At 40.3% G+C, this 22,287-nt stretch overlaps 1 protein-coding gene across 3 annotated transcripts; it reads right to left on the bottom strand.

The window, feature by feature from the left end:
* Nucleotides 1–620: 620 nt before the first annotated feature.
* LOC132335685 (serine/threonine-protein phosphatase 4 regulatory subunit 1-like) lies at nucleotides 621–22,280 on the bottom strand. Of its 3 annotated transcripts, XM_059862502.1 has the most exons (21): nucleotides 22,099–22,257; nucleotides 21,959–22,003; nucleotides 18,139–18,182; nucleotides 17,331–17,463; nucleotides 16,898–17,004; nucleotides 16,154–16,296; nucleotides 15,475–15,621; nucleotides 13,806–13,913; nucleotides 12,617–12,682; nucleotides 11,887–12,045; nucleotides 11,231–11,424; nucleotides 10,463–10,896; nucleotides 9,557–9,789; nucleotides 8,911–9,003; nucleotides 8,214–8,399; nucleotides 7,774–7,935; nucleotides 7,080–7,180; nucleotides 5,856–5,976; nucleotides 5,220–5,354; nucleotides 4,405–4,546; nucleotides 621–3,715 (listed from the first exon to the last, which is right to left on the bottom strand). In XM_059862502.1, the coding sequence occupies exons 4-21, from the start codon at nucleotides 17,426–17,428 to the stop codon at nucleotides 3,561–3,563; spliced, it is 2,784 nt and encodes a 927-aa protein (XP_059718485.1). In that variant the 5' UTR covers nucleotides 17,429–17,463; nucleotides 18,139–18,182; nucleotides 21,959–22,003; nucleotides 22,099–22,257; the 3' UTR covers nucleotides 621–3,560. The 3 variants fall into 3 exon arrangements, with proteins under 3 accessions (XP_059718485.1, XP_059718482.1, XP_059718484.1); XM_059862499.1 differs by lacking the exon at nucleotides 18,139–18,182 and having other exon boundaries at nucleotides 22,099–22,280; XM_059862501.1 differs by lacking the exons at nucleotides 18,139–18,182; nucleotides 21,959–22,003 and having other exon boundaries at nucleotides 22,099–22,280.
* Between the last annotated feature and the right edge of the window lie 7 nt (nucleotides 22,281–22,287).

Below are 22,287 nucleotides of genomic sequence, written 5' to 3'. Positions count from 1 at the left end.
ACTACAATTCTCTTTCCTAAGCAACAGGAAAACATGCAAGAGCCCAATCAGCACCAGTTTCCTGATGTCTGTTGGGCTTTATAAGCTGAATTGTCCTCTGGCATTTAACAATTTCTGTTCATTTGGTTCACTTTAAGAAGGGAATGTAACAATTGCCACAGTGTTCTGAGCCTCTGGTGTCTATTGATAAATATGGAACAGGTGTAACAACAGCTTCTCTTTCTTTCTCCTTAAAAATTCCCTGAGCTGAAAAGTTGTTTGTGCAATGCCAAAACAAGAACAGGTCTCTGCTCCCAAGTTCCAACACTCAGCTTCCACAGGGAGATGTGCAACAGACTGGAGTTCACAGGTGACACAAGACCAGCCGTGGTGTGAAGCTGCCAAGAACACAAAACTCTGCTCTGGTGCTGCCTGAGCCTGGAAGGAGGCTCCCTGCAATTCCAGATCCCCACAGGCAGGGGAAGGTTCCAGCAATTGATGGCACGTTTTAAAGATTCTTTTACTACACAGCACAAAGAATTCCACACTCAGCCCTGGTCTGACAGCCAACAGTGCTTGCACCTGGACAGGTTTCATTAAGCAAGAAATGCACTCCCACAACAAAAATCAGTTACCACCAGTTGGTTTATAAAACAGTCACAGGATTTATTGAGATAAATACAAATAGAAAGTTACATAGATTCTTTATTCTGACAAATGAATGACACTTCCAGAGTGTCCCCACTTAACTGGGCTCTAAACACCACGGTGTAGTGACACAGCTGCCACATGCTCATCCCACCAGGACCACAAGTGAGGCTCAAACCTAAGCAACATGACCAACATGCTTTGGATCACAAGTGCTGGATCATTCCCTACAGCATCCCAGCAATATTGCACCAACTACTGTTATTGTCATGTTCCTTAGCTAGAAATGCTGAGAAGACTGCTGCTGTGAAAGTGGATGGACTACCTAACTTTGCTCCACCTGGCTTTTTAAATACATATTTTTGCATAATTTAAACAACCCAGAGAACTGCACGTGAACACACTCATTGCATACATTTGTCTAGACAAGACGTAAAGTGCAGCCTTTTAGTCATGCTGAAATCATTTCTAGTTTAAAACTAAACCAAAAGGACAAACTTGCAGAGGGTAAATCTGGGTAACAGACCTGCACATTGTCTACAAAAAACCCACCCCAGAACTATGCTGGCCCCCATGAGGACATGCAACTGTGGAGGTGTAACAGGAGGTTTTAAACACTCGACTGAAATCGCCTCGCTCCAAACCGACCTGAATTTGGGAGCCAGAGAGGTACCAGAATATTGTTAACAAACAAAGGACTTGGTTCAGCCTTTTATGAACTTTTATAGCTGGTGGCTTACCCTTTACACACATCCTAGTTAAAAACTCCTACTGAACACTAACCAAACATGCTAAACCCTATGGAAGCTTGTGTTTTCCAGTGGATTATTGCAAGTCAAGGTAATTATTGAAGGTGATCTGACAAACAGCAACCTGGGTTGGGTTAACGTTCAAGGTATTTAATTTATATACAGTATATTTCAAACATACTTACATATACACACACTTAAAAAAATCTGTTCAGTGCCGAGAAATTTAATGAACTGATAATAAAAAACAGAAGTGAAACCTTGTCAGAAAGGCCTTAGAAAATCTGAACTGTTAGAAAATATCAGTATAATGCCAGCATTAGAAAAAGATATTAGAACTAGAAAAAATTAACTTGAGGGGTCTTTTTGTTAGGAAATTGCAATCATAAAAAGTCTGTACTGAAGAAGCATTTGTTTTAAATTATAAAAAAAATGTAAAAAATTAAATGTAGAATATTGCAGAGTTTACACTTTGCTGCAATAGCAGTGGTATATTTCTGCCTGCAACTTCCAAAGAGCATTTTGTGACCCTACAAGAAAACAATTTGCTACAAATACTGTACATATTATAATACATGACTGGTTAACTCATACAAAAGTGAGCCCTCCCAAAATACAGAACCTGGCTGAGGAACCTACTCACTGTATTGCCACATTCACACAAAACCAAAACTGGTATTCTGTGAAAACCTTCCCCCATGTGAGCTACTTACTATGGAACAAGAAATAAGGGTGAATATTTACACAGGTCTGCTGAGGGAAAAGGACTCTGCTCTCAGAAAGAAAGTAACTGTTATCACATGAAACCATTTCTTTAGTATTTAAGCATTAGTTTTTGAGCAGGACAAAGTTTCAATCCACAATTAAAAAAAACTTTTTTTTTTCCAGGACCCACATTATTGCAGATTTGGGATCCAAAAGAAGACAGGGTCCAGCAGAATTATAAGCTTTATAATTTTTCTGAGGCTACTGAATTTGACTCACACAATTCTGCTCTTTCTTCCAAGCCCCTGTTCCAACAGACAGGAGACATCCCACATCACCTTACATGTCTGACTTGGTGTTTGCCCCAGACCTTGCCCTACAACCCACAGAGGTTCAGAGCAAACTGTGGCACCACCTTTCCCCAGAACATTTCCCCACTGGGGTTTTGCAGAATTTAGAGCTCCTTTGTTGCTTAGGAAAAGCTGTTTGGGGTTTAACCACTGGGCAGGTTAAAAGGTGTTTGTTAAATGAGGTGTGCATGTAGAACAGACAGACTCAAGCCTGTATCTCTGTAATACCCTTGTACAGCTCCAGCTCCTGTTGCAGAACTGCATCTCTCAACTCAAGTGACCTTTGCTGGGGCAGAAGGAGGAATTTTCCACTTAGGAATTCTCCAGCCTGCCTGCTCCTGGGACAGGCAGCAGCAACAAAACCTGACCTGTGAACACCTGCAAGGGCAGTCAGAAATGTTGCTATTATGATCTGTTAACATTGTAAGGGTATAGCTTAGAAGGAACAAATTAATAGAAACCTCACAATATACAAAGAATCTTGAGCTCTCTGTGCATTGAAAAATATCACACAAAATGACCAACCAATGCTTAATTCTAGCAGTGTAACTACTTTAAAAAATGAAATTATTTTTGAACTATTCCCACTGATACAGAATTATGTTCTTCATTATTTTTTGTTACAATTCCAAACTATTCACATATATACACTTTTTTTTTTTCAAATAAATGCAGTAGGTGGAACAATACGAAGATTTATGATAAAAGTGAGGAAATAACTCCAGGAAAGTTTGCTATAATCAGGTTTTAAGATTTAGCAATCTTTTAAAGCTTATAGCAAACTTGTACTAATGGAAATATTTTGTTAAAAAAAATGAAATGTAAATTCCAATTAGGCTTAAACACAGTGTGGTGTAAGATTTTACAGACAATACTGAAGTGCAGGTGAGGTCAGAGTTATCACCTCCATTTATAAAGGGAAAACCAAAAGGAAGGAATTATTCACAGGAATCAAACACACTGCTGTAGATGGAACAAGGTCATGAAATGAAGACTCTAACATTTCTCAACACCCCCTTTCCTGCTCAAATAGGTAACAAAACCCACCTTATCTGTCCTCATTACTCACACTAACAGAAACAAGGTGAAAAACCATCCTGCTGTTCAGCCTTCACTGCACAACAACTCCTTAGTTTTGTTTTTCAATGGTGATATTGTCCATGTTATCCTGTTTCAGTTTTATGGTGGCAAAGAAAGACACATCTTGATCTCTGTCGGACTGCAGGGCTAGAATGGTCTCTTCTGCAGCTTCTAGATGAGGATTGCCAACACTTTTAAAATAAGCTGAAATAAGGGGAGAAAAAAAGAATTTTAATCAAATCCAAAGGAATAAACCTTAGAGCATAAGTAGTGCAGAAATACAGAGAATGCCAAAACCATCTGGGGCAGCTTATCCAGCTTAAAGTCTCCTTACAGAAACTACAGGAAACTAAGGAAGCTGACAGAGAAAGAGAAATATGCTGCTTCTGATTCATCTTATTAGGTACTTAAATACTTCTAAGATAAACTTTTTTGCCAAGCCCTAAATAGAAATGTATCAATGAGCAACAAGAACTGCTACTGTACAATGCATTACAAACCCTTCTCCATACTTTATTCTGAAAAAAAGATAGGAGATTTCTGTGCTTCTTCCTCTGAATAATCAGAGGGCAGCACACAAATTACATTTGAAGAAGGGCCCAGATTGGTGCTCAGGAGGAAGGCTGGGTCCCAAGGGCAGAGCTGCCTCGGGCGCGGTTGGCGGGGCCGCACTGCCCCCGTGTGGGGCCGCTCCGCACCTGCAGCAGCGGCCAAGGCAGCGCCCCGCGCTCCGAGGCTGCAAAGACACTCGAGTACTCTCAAATCTGAATTTAAATCCTAGATTACAGGGCGTGACTCTGTGTTACAGCCTTGCACCGAGTGAGCTACAAGAGCTGCTCTGCCAGAGGAGAGCCCAAGGTGCTGGATCTTTCCAAGGAAATGAAGGACCACACCTTTCTCCAGCAATGTCTGCCTGAGAGCCTTGGCGAGCAGGACCCTGACGTTTGGCACAGGATCTGATGCAAGGCTTAGAAGGCTGGGGAGTAAGTGTTCAACAAACTGGTCCACAGGCATGCACTCCTCTTCTACTACAGCCTATGAGACAAACACACAACAGAAAAAGCAAGATTAATGTTAAAAATACACTATTTGCCATTCCTTTCATTGCTTTCCACCTTGTCCTTCATTTGGCCTGTTAAAAAAAGCTCTGAATGAGAACACCTCACCCTGTATCTCACCATTTTGAATTTCAGCCAAAGATGGGCCAGGAAGAGCAGATTAATTTCTTTCAAGAATATTTTAAGAAATGCTGCTCTCTTGCCTGTCATCACCCTTTCCCTTTTAATGTTCAACCCTTGCTCTTCACTGCTACCCAAATAAGCATTTTTGGTTTGGAGGGGGTGAGTGGTGGCAATAAAGAGGGAAATAGTTCCTGGCATCCAGCCCCCGTTGGTGTTGTGAAGAGCTCTTGTGATCCTTTAGCCTAACATTTGTTTAATCCTTGGCCATGCATCTCTGTTTGGGATTTAACTCTTGGCTTTGCCACTGGGATACCAGATAGTCCAAGGACCAGCTGTGGCAGCTGGAAGCACAGACCCAGACAGGGATCCAGCCTGGAGTGGAACAGCCTGATGCCAGCACTGAGACCACACTGACTCTGACCAAACCAAAAATAACCAAAAAACTGAGTCAAATTTCAGTTTTGCCCACACTGCTGCAAGACCCCAGAATTAATGAACACAGAGAAACAGAGAGAGAACATTCCAACCTGACAAATGAAGGCAAAGGCTTGTCTCCCAACCCACTTGGAGCAGTGGCGAAACCGCACTACGAGCTCATTGATGAAATTTAATCCCAGGGCATTGGCACTGTTTGCATAGAACTTCTGTAGTATTGCTACAACCTGAGAGCCAAAGGAATGGGAAAAGGAGGGGAACAAAAAGAAGAAATGAAACTTCAGCTTCTGCCCTTAGACTTAAAAAGACAATTTCATTTGAATTCTACAATGGACACTGTATTCAATGTAGTCAGCTCTGCTTGTAGGCTTCATAACAAATTAAATTAACTTGGAGGAAAGATCAGTAGTTGGTTGTTCTGTGTTTGTTGTGGGCTTTTTTTTTTGCCCAGAACTGGGGGAAGGTTTTCCAAAACACATATACTGCCTTTAATTCACTTCAAAGGATTTCTCATTCACATATAACCACAGAGAAAAATTTCAGTACCTGTGGCAGTCTGACAACCCAAAATATTTTATAAACTTTCCACTTCACTTTTTTCCATATTGATTCCTGTGTTTATCAAAACATCCCTATTCACCCTACTGATTGAAAATACAATGATTTCAGGTACCCTCTCCAGGACCATTTTCCTGCTCTCCTGCCAGGAAGTGAACTAAATCCCCTACCAGTTTGAAGGAGATCCACCGAACTTCTGAAACTTTATCGGAGCACAGAGTTAGTGCAATGTGCCTTAAGTAGTCATAGACATCATTGGGATTGTAGAGCTCCAGGATCAGGATCAGCTGCCTGGAACACAAAGGAAACCATTAACTGTACCAAGTGCAGCACCAGCCTGCTGCCATTCACCAGCTCTTACAGGTGGGGAAGGAGCACCAAAGCACCAGGGTTACTACAGAGCCCTTGAGCAGTTTGATCTTCTCTTCACTTGTTACAGGTACAGGCTTTAACTCATCAAGGAGGCCCAGAGAAACTGTGATCCAAACTACACCAGTGTACCAACATTATCCAAAAGAATAAGCAAAAGCTACAAACAGAAGCATGAGAAGCCTTTTTCAGCTTCAAACCAATACCCTGTACATTCTTGCAAAGCAAACACTGAATATTTACCTCAGTGGAGAAATCTACATTTCAGAAAATTCCTATCACAGAACCACACAGAACTCATTCCAGCCACAGAACCAGCAGCCACACAGAGCCCAGGCAGTGGCAGCTCCCCAGCAGGGCTCAGGGAGCTGCTGTGTAACTTCTGTACCACTGTGAGTTTGTTGTGCCAAACTACAAAGGGAGAGCAAGTCCTCAACAGGCCAAACACAGCAACAAAATAAATATAAGTGTCAGACTTTGTCTGCAAACTATGGCTACAATGGTGCTGCAAATTTCTACAGGGCTTGTAGAAAAACAACTATGGGATGTTAATCTACTTCTGTTATATACCCAGTCTTATAGAAGGACCAAAAGAAAAACCAACTACTTTTTTAAGAACTGTTTTTTCTTTCCTACACATTAAAACCATTACTTTTTACATGCATTTCACTAATTTTTGCAAGAGAGTCTTGAACTAATAAATTTTCACTGAATAGTATCTATCAGATCGTCATGTTTCATCAGCTGCAAGTGAACCAGATCCCCATTTTAGTAAATCACAGGCATTTAAATTTTACTCACACATTACAAGACAACTTGTGGGGAAAAAAAAAAAAAACAACCCAAAAAAACCCAAACATCCTCAACTCCCCCCAGATAACCCTAACAGCCAGTGGCTTTTTCCTTCCTAAAGAAAGGTTGTAAACTTTTAGCTTCTAATCAAGATGTGCTAACTTCTGAATGTAATTACTTATTTCCAAGTTAGTAATACAGGTTAAAAATCAGAAGTTAACAAAATTACATACTCTGCCAGCTCGTAACGAAACCTCCAGTTCCTGCTGTTATCAGTCACCACAAATTCTTGCAGCTGGTAAAGATACTCTCGCCTTTTGTCTGCATGAAGTAGCTAAAGGAAAAACATTACTGGTATAAAACTGATAAAACTTCAGACTTGCAGTTCTCTGGTGTGTCACTATTCACACCTGTGTGCATTTTCCTACTTGAAAGCAAGTGACTAATGACAAGGTGCTTCCTAAAAACTGTGCACAGTCAGCTGAGTGCCTGGACACACACAAGTGGCATCCAAAGTACAAGAAGTCATCCCTTTAGCAACACCCAAAGCACCCTCTCTGGATATGAGAGTGAGTAACCAAAAGCTGAGGATCTGTGTGCATTCCACAGCAGCCCACCAGGATTTGCTCTCTTCTCTCCCAGCCCCAAACACAAATTGCTACTGGGCCAATTTTCCCAGTTTATAACAGCCAGCAGCATTTACAACCATATTTACAAAGGGTTTTCAGCTTGGTGTTTTGTTGGGATATGGAGAAAAGAGAAGTGAGGCACATTAAAAGAAGGAAAAGAGGCACAAACACAAAATGGTAGCATGGTGAAAAACTAAATGTTGATTAGATACTGAGACATGCACAGCTCATTCAAAAACTCTTCATACAATGGAGACAGAAAAAATTTTATGTTGAGAAATTTATTACATTTTCCTACCTTCAGAAAGTCATAGAGATGTTTGAGGACACCGATACGCACTTCATCCAGGTCTTTCAAGAAGCCATTGAAAATTGGCACCAGATCAGCAGCTGTTAACTGATCCCCCAGGATCACAGCCAGCTCGTGGATGGAGAAAGCCAGAGTGCGCCGCACCTTCCACTGCAAATGGGCCAGCAAGGGAACCATGAGGCACCATGACTACAATAAACAAGCTTTTGAACTACCCCTGTGTGAGGACTGAGAGAGCAGGACAAACAGGGCTAGCAGAAAGTGTTAATCATATTTATGAAGTCTGCTTTATATCTGGAATTTTATATTTTTAGTGCACGCTTATTCCTCTGTATGAAATTATGTGATCTTATAACTACAGTACAGACTTAAGAAAAAATCTCCTCCTCAAAATTCTGATTTTTTGTAACAAAACTTTCTTTTCTTACCTGTACATCTGAAGCCAGTGTCTCATAGGTGTCCTTGAGGCAGTGCCAGTTCTGCCTGCCCAGTGTCAGGGCCACCCCGGGCAGGCTGTAGGCACAGTGCTTGGCAATCTCAGTGTCAACAGTCTGGGCCCGAGCAGGGTCAGTCATGGACAGGTACTGGTCCAGCAAAGGCTGAGGAATGATGTCCTACAGACAGACACACTTCCATTTAAGAGCAGAAAGAAAATACAGCTGCTGTATTATTTATGCTGTAAAATACAGCAGCTGCTACAGTTCTACCAAAGAGCCAGCACCAAAACACAAGAGACACGACACCCCTTGTGTGTGTTACCCTCTCCAAGGGTACCTGACTCCAATGGTTATTTATCCTCTCATTAGGACAGAGCAGTCAGCAAGGAACAGTCATTACAGCTTTATCAACACCCTGCATCCACCAAGCTAAAAGTTCCTTCTATGGTGATGCCAAACAGTGAATCAGTGACAGCAGGACAGTCAGTGCCCACCTTGGTTGCACAAGTTGCCTCTAAGGCACCAAAAAGGCAACAGAATGTTCCTAATTTTCCCATCTAAAACAGGGATCTCCTTGAATTCTGGAGCATTCCTCCACATTCTGCAACTGATCCATTGCAGAAGGTATCACTGCATTAAGGGTAAGATGAATTACTCCACAAAATCCATTAGATGCCATTTTAATCACCTGTAATTTTGACTTGTCATCTTCAAATGGTGGATTATTTTCTTGCTCTTTCCTCAAAAAGACACTGGTTCCTCTTTGTTGTTCCTCTGAGTCCTGTAAAAGAAGGTACCAGGTAGTGAAATGAAGGTGCTGTTTGGGCTATTTCAAAGCATCACAGTGCAAAACAACGGAGCTCAGATTCAGAACAGCCCTGCACAGGCAGAGCCTTGTTCAGTGTGTTAATGCAAGTACAAAAAGACAACAATTGCACACTGAGGCAAACAGACTGTACCAGCAAGAAGGCCAGCAGTAGTTAAGATTTACTTCTAAAGAAAGCAATCTAACATCTCAAACCCAACATTCATACACATTTTGGATGGTTACTTTTAAATAGTTTTTATTCTTGAAATTAATTTAAATTATATTCAACAGAATTTAATCAGAAAAAAAAACTTCCACAAGACTACTGCAAAACTTTACCTCCTGGGTCATTTGTGTGCAAACAGAAATTATAACCTTTAATGGCTTTTCTTTTGTTAATTAGAGTAAGTAGAATATGATAGCTTTGGTCTAGTAATGTTCAAAGGCTTTGGATCAAAAGTGGTTCAGTTATGCCAGGACTACATAACCCCACACAGCTCAGACATGGAGCACAACGTGTACTTACCGTGCTTTTCAGCACATTGGTGCTTGACTGGTCACTGATGTCATCCTGGGAGGCAGGAGATGAAAGAGTGTCCCCCTGCACCTGGTTGCAGGCAGCATCTGAAACCACTCTTTCATCCAAAATCATTTTGTTCTGAAGATTGTCACCACTTTCTTCCATTTTTTTGGCGTCACAGTCACCAACAGAATCAAACTGAGCAGCTCTGAGAGCAGCAGACAACACTTGGACCTGAGCTGTATAAAGCAAAAGCTGGTTATTTAGCCTCCTTTCTGCATTTAAAGGCATTAAACTTGTAATTAACTCATCTGAAAAGATAAAAGGTAGCCCAGTAGGAGCTGCACACAAATGCTGTATTAGCAAACATTTGCTCTTGGAAAGAAAAGGCATTTTTACTGCAGAGCACTCAAGAGTCTTGGTGAAAACAAGAAACTGAGCTGACTATGGATGATAAGGATTTGGTCCATGAAGCACAGATCCCACTATCAGGCCAATACCCTCTCAATGCTTTTGACAAAGGGCCTGTTTCAGATGGGTAAGGAGGAAGAACTTGAAATTAGGGCCATTCTCAGCCAGTATTAGATAAATTCAGTTTGTAACATGCAGCACTGTCACTAAACCCACAATAGCTACAATACTCAAAACCTGTTAAAACTGTCTTTAAGAAGCTGCTTTCCCTTTTGTAGTTATATCGATTTATTTTTCATGCAAACAGAAGCCAGGAACATTTTCTCAGCTGCTCTAGAAATAATTTAGGTCTTACGAAAAAAGCTGTTCTACTATAATTGACTACTCAAGGTAGGTTCATCATCCTATGAAGATCTAGCTAATTAAAATGCAGTCAAGTGTTTTGTAAAGGCCAGAAAACCTGCTTAGAGAAAACACAATTTTACTGTCACAGGGTCTCACCTTGAACATCTGGATCATCTATGTGCTCCTGTAAGCTTTCTAGAACCTTTTTTATTTCATTGCTAGCAACACAGTTATTACATGGCACAGAGCAGGCATTGTTGTGCTTCTCAGCCTTGAACTGCAGCAACTCCAGGTCCTGACTTATGTCGGGCAGAGGAGGGCGCCAGTACAGGAACGTGTTAAACACGTCCTCGGCAGACGGCAGCCCTGAGCTCAGCCCCGGAAAACTGCTCTCCTTCGTGCCTTCAGTGGCACCAGCAGCAGTTTTGTCACCCTGACACAAGCCAGACACATCTTCTCCAGGGCTGGCACAACAATCTGAACTTTCTTCCCATGAATTTTTATTTAGGTCCTCAGAGAGCTTTGTATGAACTTCTGCTGAAGTCTCCTCAGTCGATGATTCCGGTTTGATTTCCATTGGTTGTTCTGGGCTAGAAACAAAGTTATTGAAAGTAAATTTTAAGTACTCTGTAACAAGAAGTTTTCAGTTAAATACTTCATAAAAGACAGCAGCAACAACAGAAGCTTTTCTCTAAAGAAAGACAGAATTTGTTACCACTATGCTTTGCTTCACCAGTTTTCCCTTTGCCCTCCTGTGAAACCAAAGTGAGTTTTTCAGCAATGTGGTTACACTCAAAATGGGTGATCTCAGTCTTCAGACCTTTTCTGGAACTGCATTCTCAAACTGAATTTTTAGCTTTGACAAGCAACAAAACCCCCTTTTTTTAACCCCTTCCACTACATCACACCTTTCCCAGGATTTACCTGGACAATGCAGCATTTGCACTGGAAGACATCACAGTGGTATTGTTGCTTGGCTGACAGGAATTGGAATTCACATCTTGTGCTGGTGGTCGGATACTCAGCGTCCCATCTTCTCGAATGTAAAGACCAGCACTTGAAGGGTTTGCAAAGGTAGAAATAAATGGGCCAAGAGACTGAAAAGCAGCCTGACGAACCTGTGGTGGTGTGAGAGCAACAGTCAGGCTCCATGCAACTCTCACAGAGTTGAAAAATCTAATTTTGGTGCAATTTTCAGTAAGAACCAATTGGTTCTTAATACAACAGCTTCATTTAATACCAAATATAACCAGTTACCAAATAAATAACACCTAAGCAAAGGGTGATACACCTAAGCATATATCTACAATCATTGTACAGAAATCTTCTGGAAGTTATAAATTTGAAGGACATCTGTTTACTTCAACTCATTTAACACAAGCAACCTTTTCTCAGAAGAGTATTTACACTTACAAACTGTTGAGAGAGAGGACACGTAAGAAACTATCTCATTGGAGATTAGGTTTTAGCACATTAAGCTCTAGTCTCAGCAAATGCACTTCAGAGCACTACTAAACTTGCCCATTATTTGTTTAGGATCTGCCTGGGAGGAGGCATCCATTCCAGAGGGGGTTACTCACCCATCTGCAGGTGTCACTGATCAGGCTGATGAACAGTGGGGACAGTTTGCTCCTGCGAACTTCTGGGGACGTGGTGTAAGACACTGCCATAAAGCATTCAGCACAAGCCTTCCTCATTCCCCACACACTATCAGAACACAGCTCAAAGAACTTGGGAATCTGCCAAAAATAAGCCAATCCAAGACTAATTAAAGACTAAACAAAGACTGCAGCAATATCAAAGTATTTGTTTGAAAACTGGAGACAATAAGTAAAGAACAGATGAAACAGGGACAGGTTAAATGCATACACTAATTAAAGGAATTGGAAAAAAACCCATCTGTCTCTCACTTATTCCATTAGGAATGTGTGTACAACTATTTGCAGAAAGAAAGAATTATTAATGGCCTATTTTCCCTGAAATCTTAATTGATTTGATGATCTAGTTCAGGGAAAAATGAAAGCGGTAATTCTACAGTGTGTGTATACATAAACATATGTGTATATACACATACACATATATATATAATCTGCTGTCAATTACATTGTTAAACACATTTTGCAAAGCAAGAACTTTGCATTTCTCTTAATTCCAAGTTTTGCTGTGTAATTGCAACCACAGCCTTAGCCAAATCAATTAAAAAATGCATGCACACTGATTAATTTATAGAGAAGACAATAAAGGAACTCATTATTAAACTTTCTGAACTGAGAAATACAGGTCTTGCAAATTGATTTGGTTTTTACATACCAGCAGTCTTTCAGTGGCTTCTTGCCCAACTGCATTACAAATGTCACCAAAATTAGCTGCACAAATCTAAGAAATAAAAAGTCATTAATAACGCTGTGTCTCTTTCAAGGGCATTAGTCTGATTATCAACTCCACCATGCATTATTTATCCCATCAAACAACTGCACATGTTTTGACTCTTCCAATTTCAGGCCTGTAACTGCATCATGTAATATTAACTCATCCAAACAAAGACTCATTGGAGCAAGTGTCCATACACCACATGCCTCTGGGATCAATAGTAATAAAGGTTTCTGCATGAGGAGCCTCATCTGCTCCAGTAACCACCAGAAGGGACAATAAACCCACATGAAAGTTTAAATCACTTTGAGCAGCAGCTGTCAAACCCAAAGCAGGCCAGAACATGATACCAGGGTCAGGACTTAGGTGTACTGACAGCACTATCCTGGCTCAAGGTGGCTTAAGTGCTTTGCTGAAGCAAAGTTTAATCAAGGTCTCGAGTTCATGCCATTTACAGGCCATTACAGAAGCTCTAATTAAGGCAAAAGGGACATCCCCTCAGGCTGGAAAAAGATGTTGGCAAAATCTGAAATCATTTAAGATAGAGCTGTGTTCACACACATTTTAGTCACTCTCTGTGCTTATTTAGAAGGCAGTAAAAGCAGCTCAAATTCCAGAAAGTGCAGCTTATGTTGCAGACCAAGCTGAAGCTTGGTGTGACCCTTAAGTCTAGACAAGTATTTTGATACTTCTTATGCTACAAGTTTCCTTTTGTACTCAAACATGAATTAAAGTAAGTCTTACACTTTGGGAATTTCTCCTTTCAATAATAACAGATTTCTTTCTAAAGAAAGGAAGTTCATAACTTTTAAATTTTGAAATAAGATGCTAGAAATTATAAAAGTTGCTACTATCCTATAAACAAGCACAGCAGCTTACAAGAAAACATTGTGCAAAACTATTAAATGTGCAAGACCAGTTTAACTACTGGACCCAACCTACTGGCCAAAGTCTATTACCTGTTTCTTTACTGAACCACAGAAACTAGAACCATGTCAATAAATCAAAACTTCTCTTCCAGATGCTTTGAAAGTCCATCAGCTAGAGTTATGACTAAATTATGCAGGAAAGCATTTGAACAGCAGTACAAACTCATTTTCAGGTGGTTTAGGGCTGGACACACACCAACCTTTCGGACTTGAAACAATTTCCCATCACTGCACAGTTCACAGAAACGAGGAAGCAGCATGTGCTCAACTGTTGTTCTGCTCAACATAGAAGCCATTTTACAGATTATCTGAAAATCAGGAAAGAAATATGAGTAAGGAGAAGAAAATTATAAACCTTTTAAGCACAGCTAAACATTCCTCCTAAAAATTACCTCTGAGAGCAAGACTGATTACAATCAAATAGATGAAACTGCTACACATTATTTGTAATTCCATACACCTGTTTTATGTAAAGCACAAGCACAGCTTTACTTTAAATCATTCTATGCCAGAACATAACATTTCTGCATTTATTTCCTTGTCTTTATCTGCTTAAATAGACTCTTTACTAATAGATTTGTTTTCAAGGTGTTTGCAATGTGGCAAACACTGGCATTTTGTATGAAGACAAAAGTTCCATTGCACTAGGATCCTATAAAAACCACTCTTGAAGCATATTAGAAATATCCCAAGCTTCAGCATGCAAGAAAGTGATTGGTCTTTAACAGCTCAGATACTTTAAAACATGCACAGTCCCAGCTCTGTAGGCTCAGATACCACAATAAAATAGAAGTTTGCCATACAGCAGGAGACAAAAAAAGGGAGTGCGAGAAAAACAAGTTATTTATGTGAACCACTTTACACTTTATGATGCCCAGGAATTTTAGGAATTAACAGTGTATATTTAAAGGAAGTAAGCAACACACTCCTTAATTCAGCTTTCTCTGAGGAACCATCAGTTTCCTCTACCAACACAAACCATCTTTCTGCTGTGAAAATCATGTGCTTTGGATTGGGTGTTTCCTTTCAGCTCCCACTTTCTGGGAGAAGTTGCTGTAATTCTTGTATTTGCAAAAGGGGAAAGCAAGGGGCTCTGATGCACCAGGGTTTTAATGCTTATACAAACATCATCAGATTACAGTCCTCATCTTTCTGGTTTTATTTTTCAAAAAATATTGAAGATTTCTACCTTCACAAAAAATAATCTTTATTCCTTGCTTGCCTTTGTAATAGAATGCTAAACAACTAAGGAAGAGACCATTCAAGGACTTTCCTACAAATTTTCAAACTCCTAAAAGGCATCTGGTGCTCAGATGTCATCCTGGAAAATTGCCTAAGCAATTCCCAACTCCCAAACAAGGAAGAGGAAAATCTAGCTGGTAAAATATTTTACAGGTCAAGTGTCAGATATCCATGCTGAAATGTAATTACACACCAGCCCTTTCCTGTGGAGTCAACTGATTTCTTGAAAGTCACCAGGCAATGTTTTTTTCAGAACACTTCAGAACAGAGATCAGGTCACTTTTCTACAACATTACTGTGAAACCTGGTAAAGCAAACGTAAAGAACACTCTGGGGAATGTAACAATCCTAACAAGAATTTTAAAAAAGGCTGCCAAGGATCAATTGTCTTTTAAAGCCATTCAGATATATTTTGACATTATTTAGCATCCTGAAGGATAAAGATGGTCTCTTTAAATCTGATATTTTCAAAAATTCAGAATAAAAATTAAAGACTTGTTTTGTTAAAATAAAAATCCAAATAGCTTACTGAATAAACACAAAGTTTGATGGCTTCCTTTTTTTAATGTCAGCATTATTCCTGGAACTTAACATAAATTTATAGTGGTGATTAAGTTATCGACTTACATTGACAGCTTCCACCTTGTACTCATCATCACTGTCAGGAGCAGAGAGATCCAGCAGAATTGGACACACCTTATTTTCAATGTCACTCTGTGCCACCAGATCTTGTTCCAGCAGTATCAGCAGTGCTTCCTGGCCTGCCTTTCTGACCTATAAACAAACACACAAAACCAGTTTGTCACTATAAAAACAACATTTACAGATACAAGAACAACAAAAGCCTCTATCCTTTGAATGATCACACAGGTATAAGCTAAAATAAAAACAAACCCAGAAAAAAAAGTCTTAGTTTTATTATCATAAGGAATTAGTAACAAATACTGAAGTTTAATATAATCATTAGATGACATTTCATCACATTCTGAAAATAAAACAAAAGATGAAGTAGAAGACAGGGTTTTCAAGTCATGACTCCTGTAACAGATTCTGTCCGTGTGCTGTCCGGCAAATCGTGAAGTCTCCCATTATCTGCTAAGGGAAGTATTAAAAACAAAAACCAAAAATACAAAAAAAAAAAAAAAATCAAACCTCCCTAGCATAATGTACTGAAACCAATAAACACTACATAAAAGCCAGATATCAACCAGTGTGGAATTTCTTCTTATCTCTTTCTCATGCCTTAAATTCACCGAACCACACAGAATTTTCCAAGGATTCAATTCCTGTTGTCTGTTTTTCCTACCTGATTGTTAACATCTGTGAGGTACCTCACTACTATGGGCATAAGGTATTCAAAAAATGCTGCTGGGAATTTTGGTCGACTTTCTTGTAGAAAGATGGCAATAGGAGGAATCTGTTCCATCAGCTCTGTGCGAACAGTTGGCTCTGGAAATACAAGTCAGATTACATTGGTAAATATGACATGAAGATCAGGTAGCTTAAAAAAAAGGTGGCATTTTTCTTTATGTTTTCACAACAGAGGAAAATTAAAATAACCCAAACATAGAAATAGAATCACTGAGATTGCCTGTTCTTAAAGGAAAGCTGAATAAAACAGAATAGCCTTACATACATCATCACAGTTCAGAGACTTGGGATCAGTTCCCAAATCAATCCAATAAAAAGAGATCACAAGCTGGAAAATCCAGTCACCATGAATGTATGCACAAGAACTATTAAAACACACAACTGCTCTGTGTCACTTACACCAGATATAACAAATCAAATGCAACAAATTTATTGAAAAATGTTGCTTTGGGCCCTATACTAAGAATAGGCCTTTCATTTAACATTTACCATACAAAATATTTCAAAAACAAGAGATAAAAATGAATCTGTTTTCATTGACAGATCTTCCTGCTAGATGATTCAACTTCCTTCATTCATTCATTGCTTTCTCAAAATCGGAAGTCAGCATTTCCTATGTTGCAATTTACCTAAAATAACTTACACAAACTAAAAAACAAACAAAAGCAAACTTTCAAACCTGCATCTTCAGAGAGCCTGACCACTATTTCCATTACAGTCAGAAAGTCTTCTTCATTGTTACTGAAATCTCGAAAGACATCCAGAAGACCCCGGGCAATAATTTGCCTGTGGAGTGAACACAACAATTGCCTCAATATCCAGCCAGTGACACTTAGATGGGATGCAAAGGGAAGTCATCAAATGTAAATGGCACCATAAAACAGATCAAGCTGTTCTCTGAACATTCCACATACCAACAAAATCAAGATGGAATCGAGAGATTTGATAACCAAGATTGAAAAATCTCTTTTCATGGAAGTGTTTTACAAGTTATTCAAATAGAAATAACACCAGGCATGTATTTGGGAGAGCAATGAAAAATACAGCAACATCTAAACATGCACAGTGCACTCAGACTCAGGCACCGCCAAGTGTGCCTGCTGTGCCCTTACCTGTTGAATACATTATCACTGAAGGCATATTTCTCTAGACGAGCCAGTGGAGTTAAGTTATCCTGTCCAGGAATATCCAGGAATGCTGTTATCCTCATGCTATCACAGTCTGGTCCATAATCTTCAAAGCCAACTTGAAAGACATGAAAAGTAACCCAAAAAAAAAAAAAAAAAAATTCAAGAGTCAGAGATGTTACAATGTAAAATACAAGAAACCAGTAACTATTTCTTTAAAAGAAAAGTAATTGCACATCACTGCAAACAGCTTACAAAATTATTTTAAATTGTATCTAATGAAGTTGAGTACAACACTTGCAATACAGATGTGTAAATTCAAGCTTTAAAATTTAACTGTCAAAATCCTTGGCTTTAAACACACTTTACTTTGCCCTTTCAGTGGAGGATCCACATGCATTGATTTAAGAGGGCTCAGCTGACACAATTGCACTTCACAAACGACCCACACATTCAAAAGAAAAGTCCCATTAGAAGAAACTGTAATTTCAATAATCACAGCAAATTTCAAACTGTATTGCTTTAAACCAGCAAATTCTTATGTCTGCTTCAAAGTTCCTGAGGTACATTTTTCTCACTGTAGTTACTGGGTCCCACATATTTAAATCAAAGAGACTTTGGGAAAAAAACTTCAACTTCACAGTACTTATGAATGTGCTGGGAGCTCCCTGCTGCATTTATCAACTATGGACTTTTTTCTGTGTGAACCCAGTCTTCTCTGAATCTTTTTTGTATTTGCAGCTTCAGATTTTTATCCAAATATTACTACATCAACTGTTACAATGTGCCTTACCAAGTCTAAGAGTCACCACCACAGACCACAGGCAGGAGGTATGACTGTGAAAAGGAAAGGGAATGGGAGAACTTTGTTGCAAACTTATTTGAATCCTTCATCCCTACAACCAAGTGAAATCATGTACCTGCAATACAAATCTTTCACATAAATGCTCTTATTTAAGCACTGGATACAGGAACTCCACAGAAAGAGTTGCACTGGAGTAGTTAATATTGCTGCTCTGGGTTTACAGCTGTCCCAAGCACTCCTAGAGCCAGGCACATTTCTTTCACACAAATAGAGCAACTGGGATCACACTTAAGTAAATGCAAATTCTGCCAGCACAGCTTCTCACATGCATGAAGTATCTCACAAACCAGCACATGTGCTGACAGTGACAACCACTGAAGACAAGAAGCCACTTCTTTGGTCTAAACTCCATTAATATCTATTATAAATCACTTTTTATGTTAAAAAAACTCTCTGTTCCAAGCCTCAGTTTTTTCCCAACATTTCCTATGTAAAACTCTGCTTTCCAATTATTCAGCAAAAGTCAAAACATTCTCAGAAATACAGCTCAGTATAAGAGGAAGTCATCTGAACATACTTGGAGAAAAATGCTGTATCTGGGTCTCCAGGGGGAAAAAAGCAGATTGGTTTAAGGTCTCCAAGGAACCCAGGTGAGTTAAAATACTTTTTGCAGACAATGTGCTCAACAATTTCAACAGACTTCAAACAAACAGAACTGTAGGATTAGATTAAACATTGACATTTCAAATGTGCACACAGATACTACAAGTGAACCCACAGCCACACAATAGGAAACAGATGCTAATTATTCCCAGCTTTTTTAAATGATGACATATTGCACTGACGCCCTTATTTCCCCTCCACTGGTCATTATTATTTCTCATGCCTGCTCCTTACACAAGAGTCTGTCTAGTTCAAAACATTTTTCTGCACAAGTGTAAACAATTTACAGAGCCCAGGTCTGTCTGGGATAAATCTGCCCCAGGACTTCCCCCCAGTCAAGGCATCTGAAGAGGGAACATCCAGATTTGCTGCTTCAGAAGAAACTTGCTGTGTCCCTGACAGCTCAGGGGGAGTTACACAGTGTCTGTAGCATTGCAGATATCCCTTCTGAGATTGCAACAAACTCTGGCCATCCTTAATCTATGCAATTATAGTGTGTGTATTTGAAATTCCACACAGACCAGACACTTAGTAGCTGATTTTTGAGGTTAGTCACTTGTTACACAAAGAAAGACTGATTAGAATCAATACCCTTGTCATTAGCTTTGCCTAGTTCCCACCTGTCCCTAATTAGAAACATTTTAACAATTAAAGCTATTAGTTCAGTTCAGAATTCCTACAAATTCAAACAACAATGAAATAAATCCCAGTTCTAACTTTCACTACAATACCACACCTGGGACTAATTTTGTAAACATGATGTACATGTTTAATTTTACTGCACAGAGCAGCTCCATTATTCATTTAAAGTACTTAAGCACACACCAGTGCTTCCAAGAGCAGAGAGAAAACAGAGCACCACTACTTATGCTCAGGATTGAGAGTTAAATACCTGAAATTTTTTCCATACACTCTCACTACACATAAGTAAGGAATAATCATGGCAGAATCCATTTTGTCTCCTCTCAAGAATTTTAGTTTTCTTCTTCCATAAAATAGGACACCATGGATTCTCACAAGTTTCAGAATACACCAAGTACTATAAAGCAAACCCCAAATACTGAACTAGTATTTCTTATCTAATGTTCCTTCACAGGTACATCTATTATTCAGTATTTTTCCCCTCTAACTAGATCAAACAAGTGAGCTTGAAATCTGTTCACCTATAAACAGAAATAAATGTGACAGTTTTCACAGCTGAACTTGAGTTCACTGTGCTTAAAAGCTGCTCAGAGGTGTGAGAAACTCAGGGTCACAGGACCTAGTGGAGCAATTCAATGTCATCACCCAGTGTCACTATTCAGATTTCACAGCACAAACCAGTAAATACCAGCACCCAGCACAAGAGTTTAATCAGCTCAATAAGGTAATTTTCCCTCCTGGTGTTTGTAGAAGGAAAACCAAATTATTTATATACTTTCTTATTAATTACACAAAGGGCATAAATAAGCTAATACTTTCTTCCAGATGACCCATTACCTTATGAAAAACAAGTTTTAAGCTGCACTTGAATTTAGCTAGATTTTACTACAGCTTTTTCCCACATTCAGAGTAAGTCCTTAGATTTCCTGTTTCAACACCATTGATCTTCAGTGTGCATGACATTATTTCACCAGCTTACTTAAGCAAGTAAGGATCCAGTTCCAGTGATTTATTTCACTGAGGCTTTCCTAAAACACATCCTGAACTCTCTGCTAGCCTAGTCTCTGCACAACAGTATCTTAGTCATGGGACACCTGAACTCTGCTACAATAGAGAGCTTTTGATTCCATAATTCTAAAGGTAATGTCAAATTAATTTACATAAAGAATATTTTTAAATCACATAATTCAATTTTCATAAAGCTCTAAAAGGAACATTTATTTACATGCTCATCCTGGAATGGATAGCTTCTTTTATGAATTACCACTTAAGGCAAAACTGTCTTTATCTGGACATTTTTATTCACTCGAGTTTTGCCTTACAAGCATCAAGCTTCTTAATCAACTTAGCAGACAAATCTGTTACAGTCTAAACAGAACAGCCAAGGAGTAAAGGACAACAAACACTCCCAGGGATGGTCCAAGGTCAAAACTCATAAGAAAACGACTTTGAAGTTTGCATTTATTTCTGCTTCTCACACTTTACATATTGCTACCTACTAGGGAAAAGCAGAAATCTCAAAGACTGAGAGCAACATCCAACAGAATACCACAGAACCAGCTCCTCCCACAGAGGCAACGTCCCTGCACATCTTCCAAACGAAAGACTTTAGATCCCAGTTGTATTCAAACATTTCCCCTGGTGTACTTGAAACCACCTTTCTCATGCTTAGCTGGGAAGGTGGGCGGGATGGATCCACCTGTTTCACTTTTCCAAGCGGTATCAAACAATAAAAGTCTTGTGAGAAACAAAGTTTCACACAAGAAACAAACACAACATCTTTCTTTTTTAATAGAAAAATCAATCCAAAGTGTTGAGGAAGCCACCCACAGAGAGAGGGTGGGGTGAGAGCGAGCTGCTTTCTAAGGCACCAGAAGTTCGTATCACTGTTAGTCAAAGCTTTATCACCTGAAGTCACAGCGCTTAGCAGGCTGGGTCACGTCTGACAGGTGTCCAGCTCGTCTGGAACACAGCCCTGGACTACACGGGTGTGTGATGGAGCCGTTCCCTGCTCTGGGACCGGGGCACGGTACTGAACCCAAACCCACCGGTTTGTGCCATCCAACCGGAGCACAAACGGAGATCTTCCCTTCATCCCGAGGCGCGCTCGCAGCAGATCCCCGGGATGCAGGAGCAGCGGAAAACGCGTCCTCACAGCCTCTGCAGCTTTGGAAAGTGTCATTGCTCAGCTGAGCAATCCCTGGGCTAAGTATCCTAATGTCCACTGACAACAGGAGCGGGGCTGATCCCCTCGTCCCCCCGTGCGCCTTTCCCAGGCTCGGGCGCTGCCGGAGCTGCTGATTACACCAAGCCCAGCGGCCACTGGAACCAGCGGGGATGGTCCCAGCGCCTCGGGACCCTTCACCTGCCAGAACTGCCACAAAATCCTCCCCTCGCCCTCACCGGGGTGAAAATGCGGAGAGGGAAAGAGGGCGACAGGAGGACCCCGGGGTGGGAGCGCGGGCCTGAACAGGGAGCGGAAAAATAAAAAACAGTTACTCACAATCATCTAAGTCATCCTGCAAATCCACAAAATACAAAGGGATCCCTACAAACAAAAAACAGAAGAGAGATACCAGGGGGTTGGTTTCGGAGGGACGGCGGCAGCCCCGGCTGTGCCGCCCGCCCGCCGGCCCCACTTACCGGCCATCTTGGAATGGACATGGGCGAGGAGGAGGAGCGGGAGGGCACAGGGAGGAGCCGCGGGTGCTTCCTGTCGCCGGGTCAGCCCCGAAACGCCACCGGGTGAAGGAGCAGCGGCGGCGGGGGTCGAGTGGTCCCTCAGCACCCAAGGGGGACAACAGCGAGCGGGGGGTACGGGCGGGGACTCCA

Source organism: Haemorhous mexicanus, chromosome 18, assembly GCF_027477595.1.
Source record: "Haemorhous mexicanus isolate bHaeMex1 chromosome 18, bHaeMex1.pri, whole genome shotgun sequence".
NCBI classification, from domain to species: Eukaryota; Metazoa; Chordata; class Aves; order Passeriformes; family Fringillidae; genus Haemorhous; species Haemorhous mexicanus.
The sequence above is the reverse complement of the archived record's forward strand: the minus strand, read 5'-3'. Positions and strand labels throughout refer to the sequence as shown.

Bases quoted from the DNA above. Each gene is read 5' to 3' on its own strand.
- LOC132335685 (XM_059862499.1), bottom strand. The intron at 5,977-7,079 runs GTATGTAATTTT...TTTGTGTTCCAG, and splicing joins TTTCGTTACGAGCTGGCAGA to GCAGCTGATCCTGATCCTGG. The intron at 4,547-5,219 runs GTTGGAATGTTC...TTTGTCTCATAG, and splicing joins CCTTTGCCTTCATTTGTCAG to GCTGTAGTAGAAGAGGAGTG.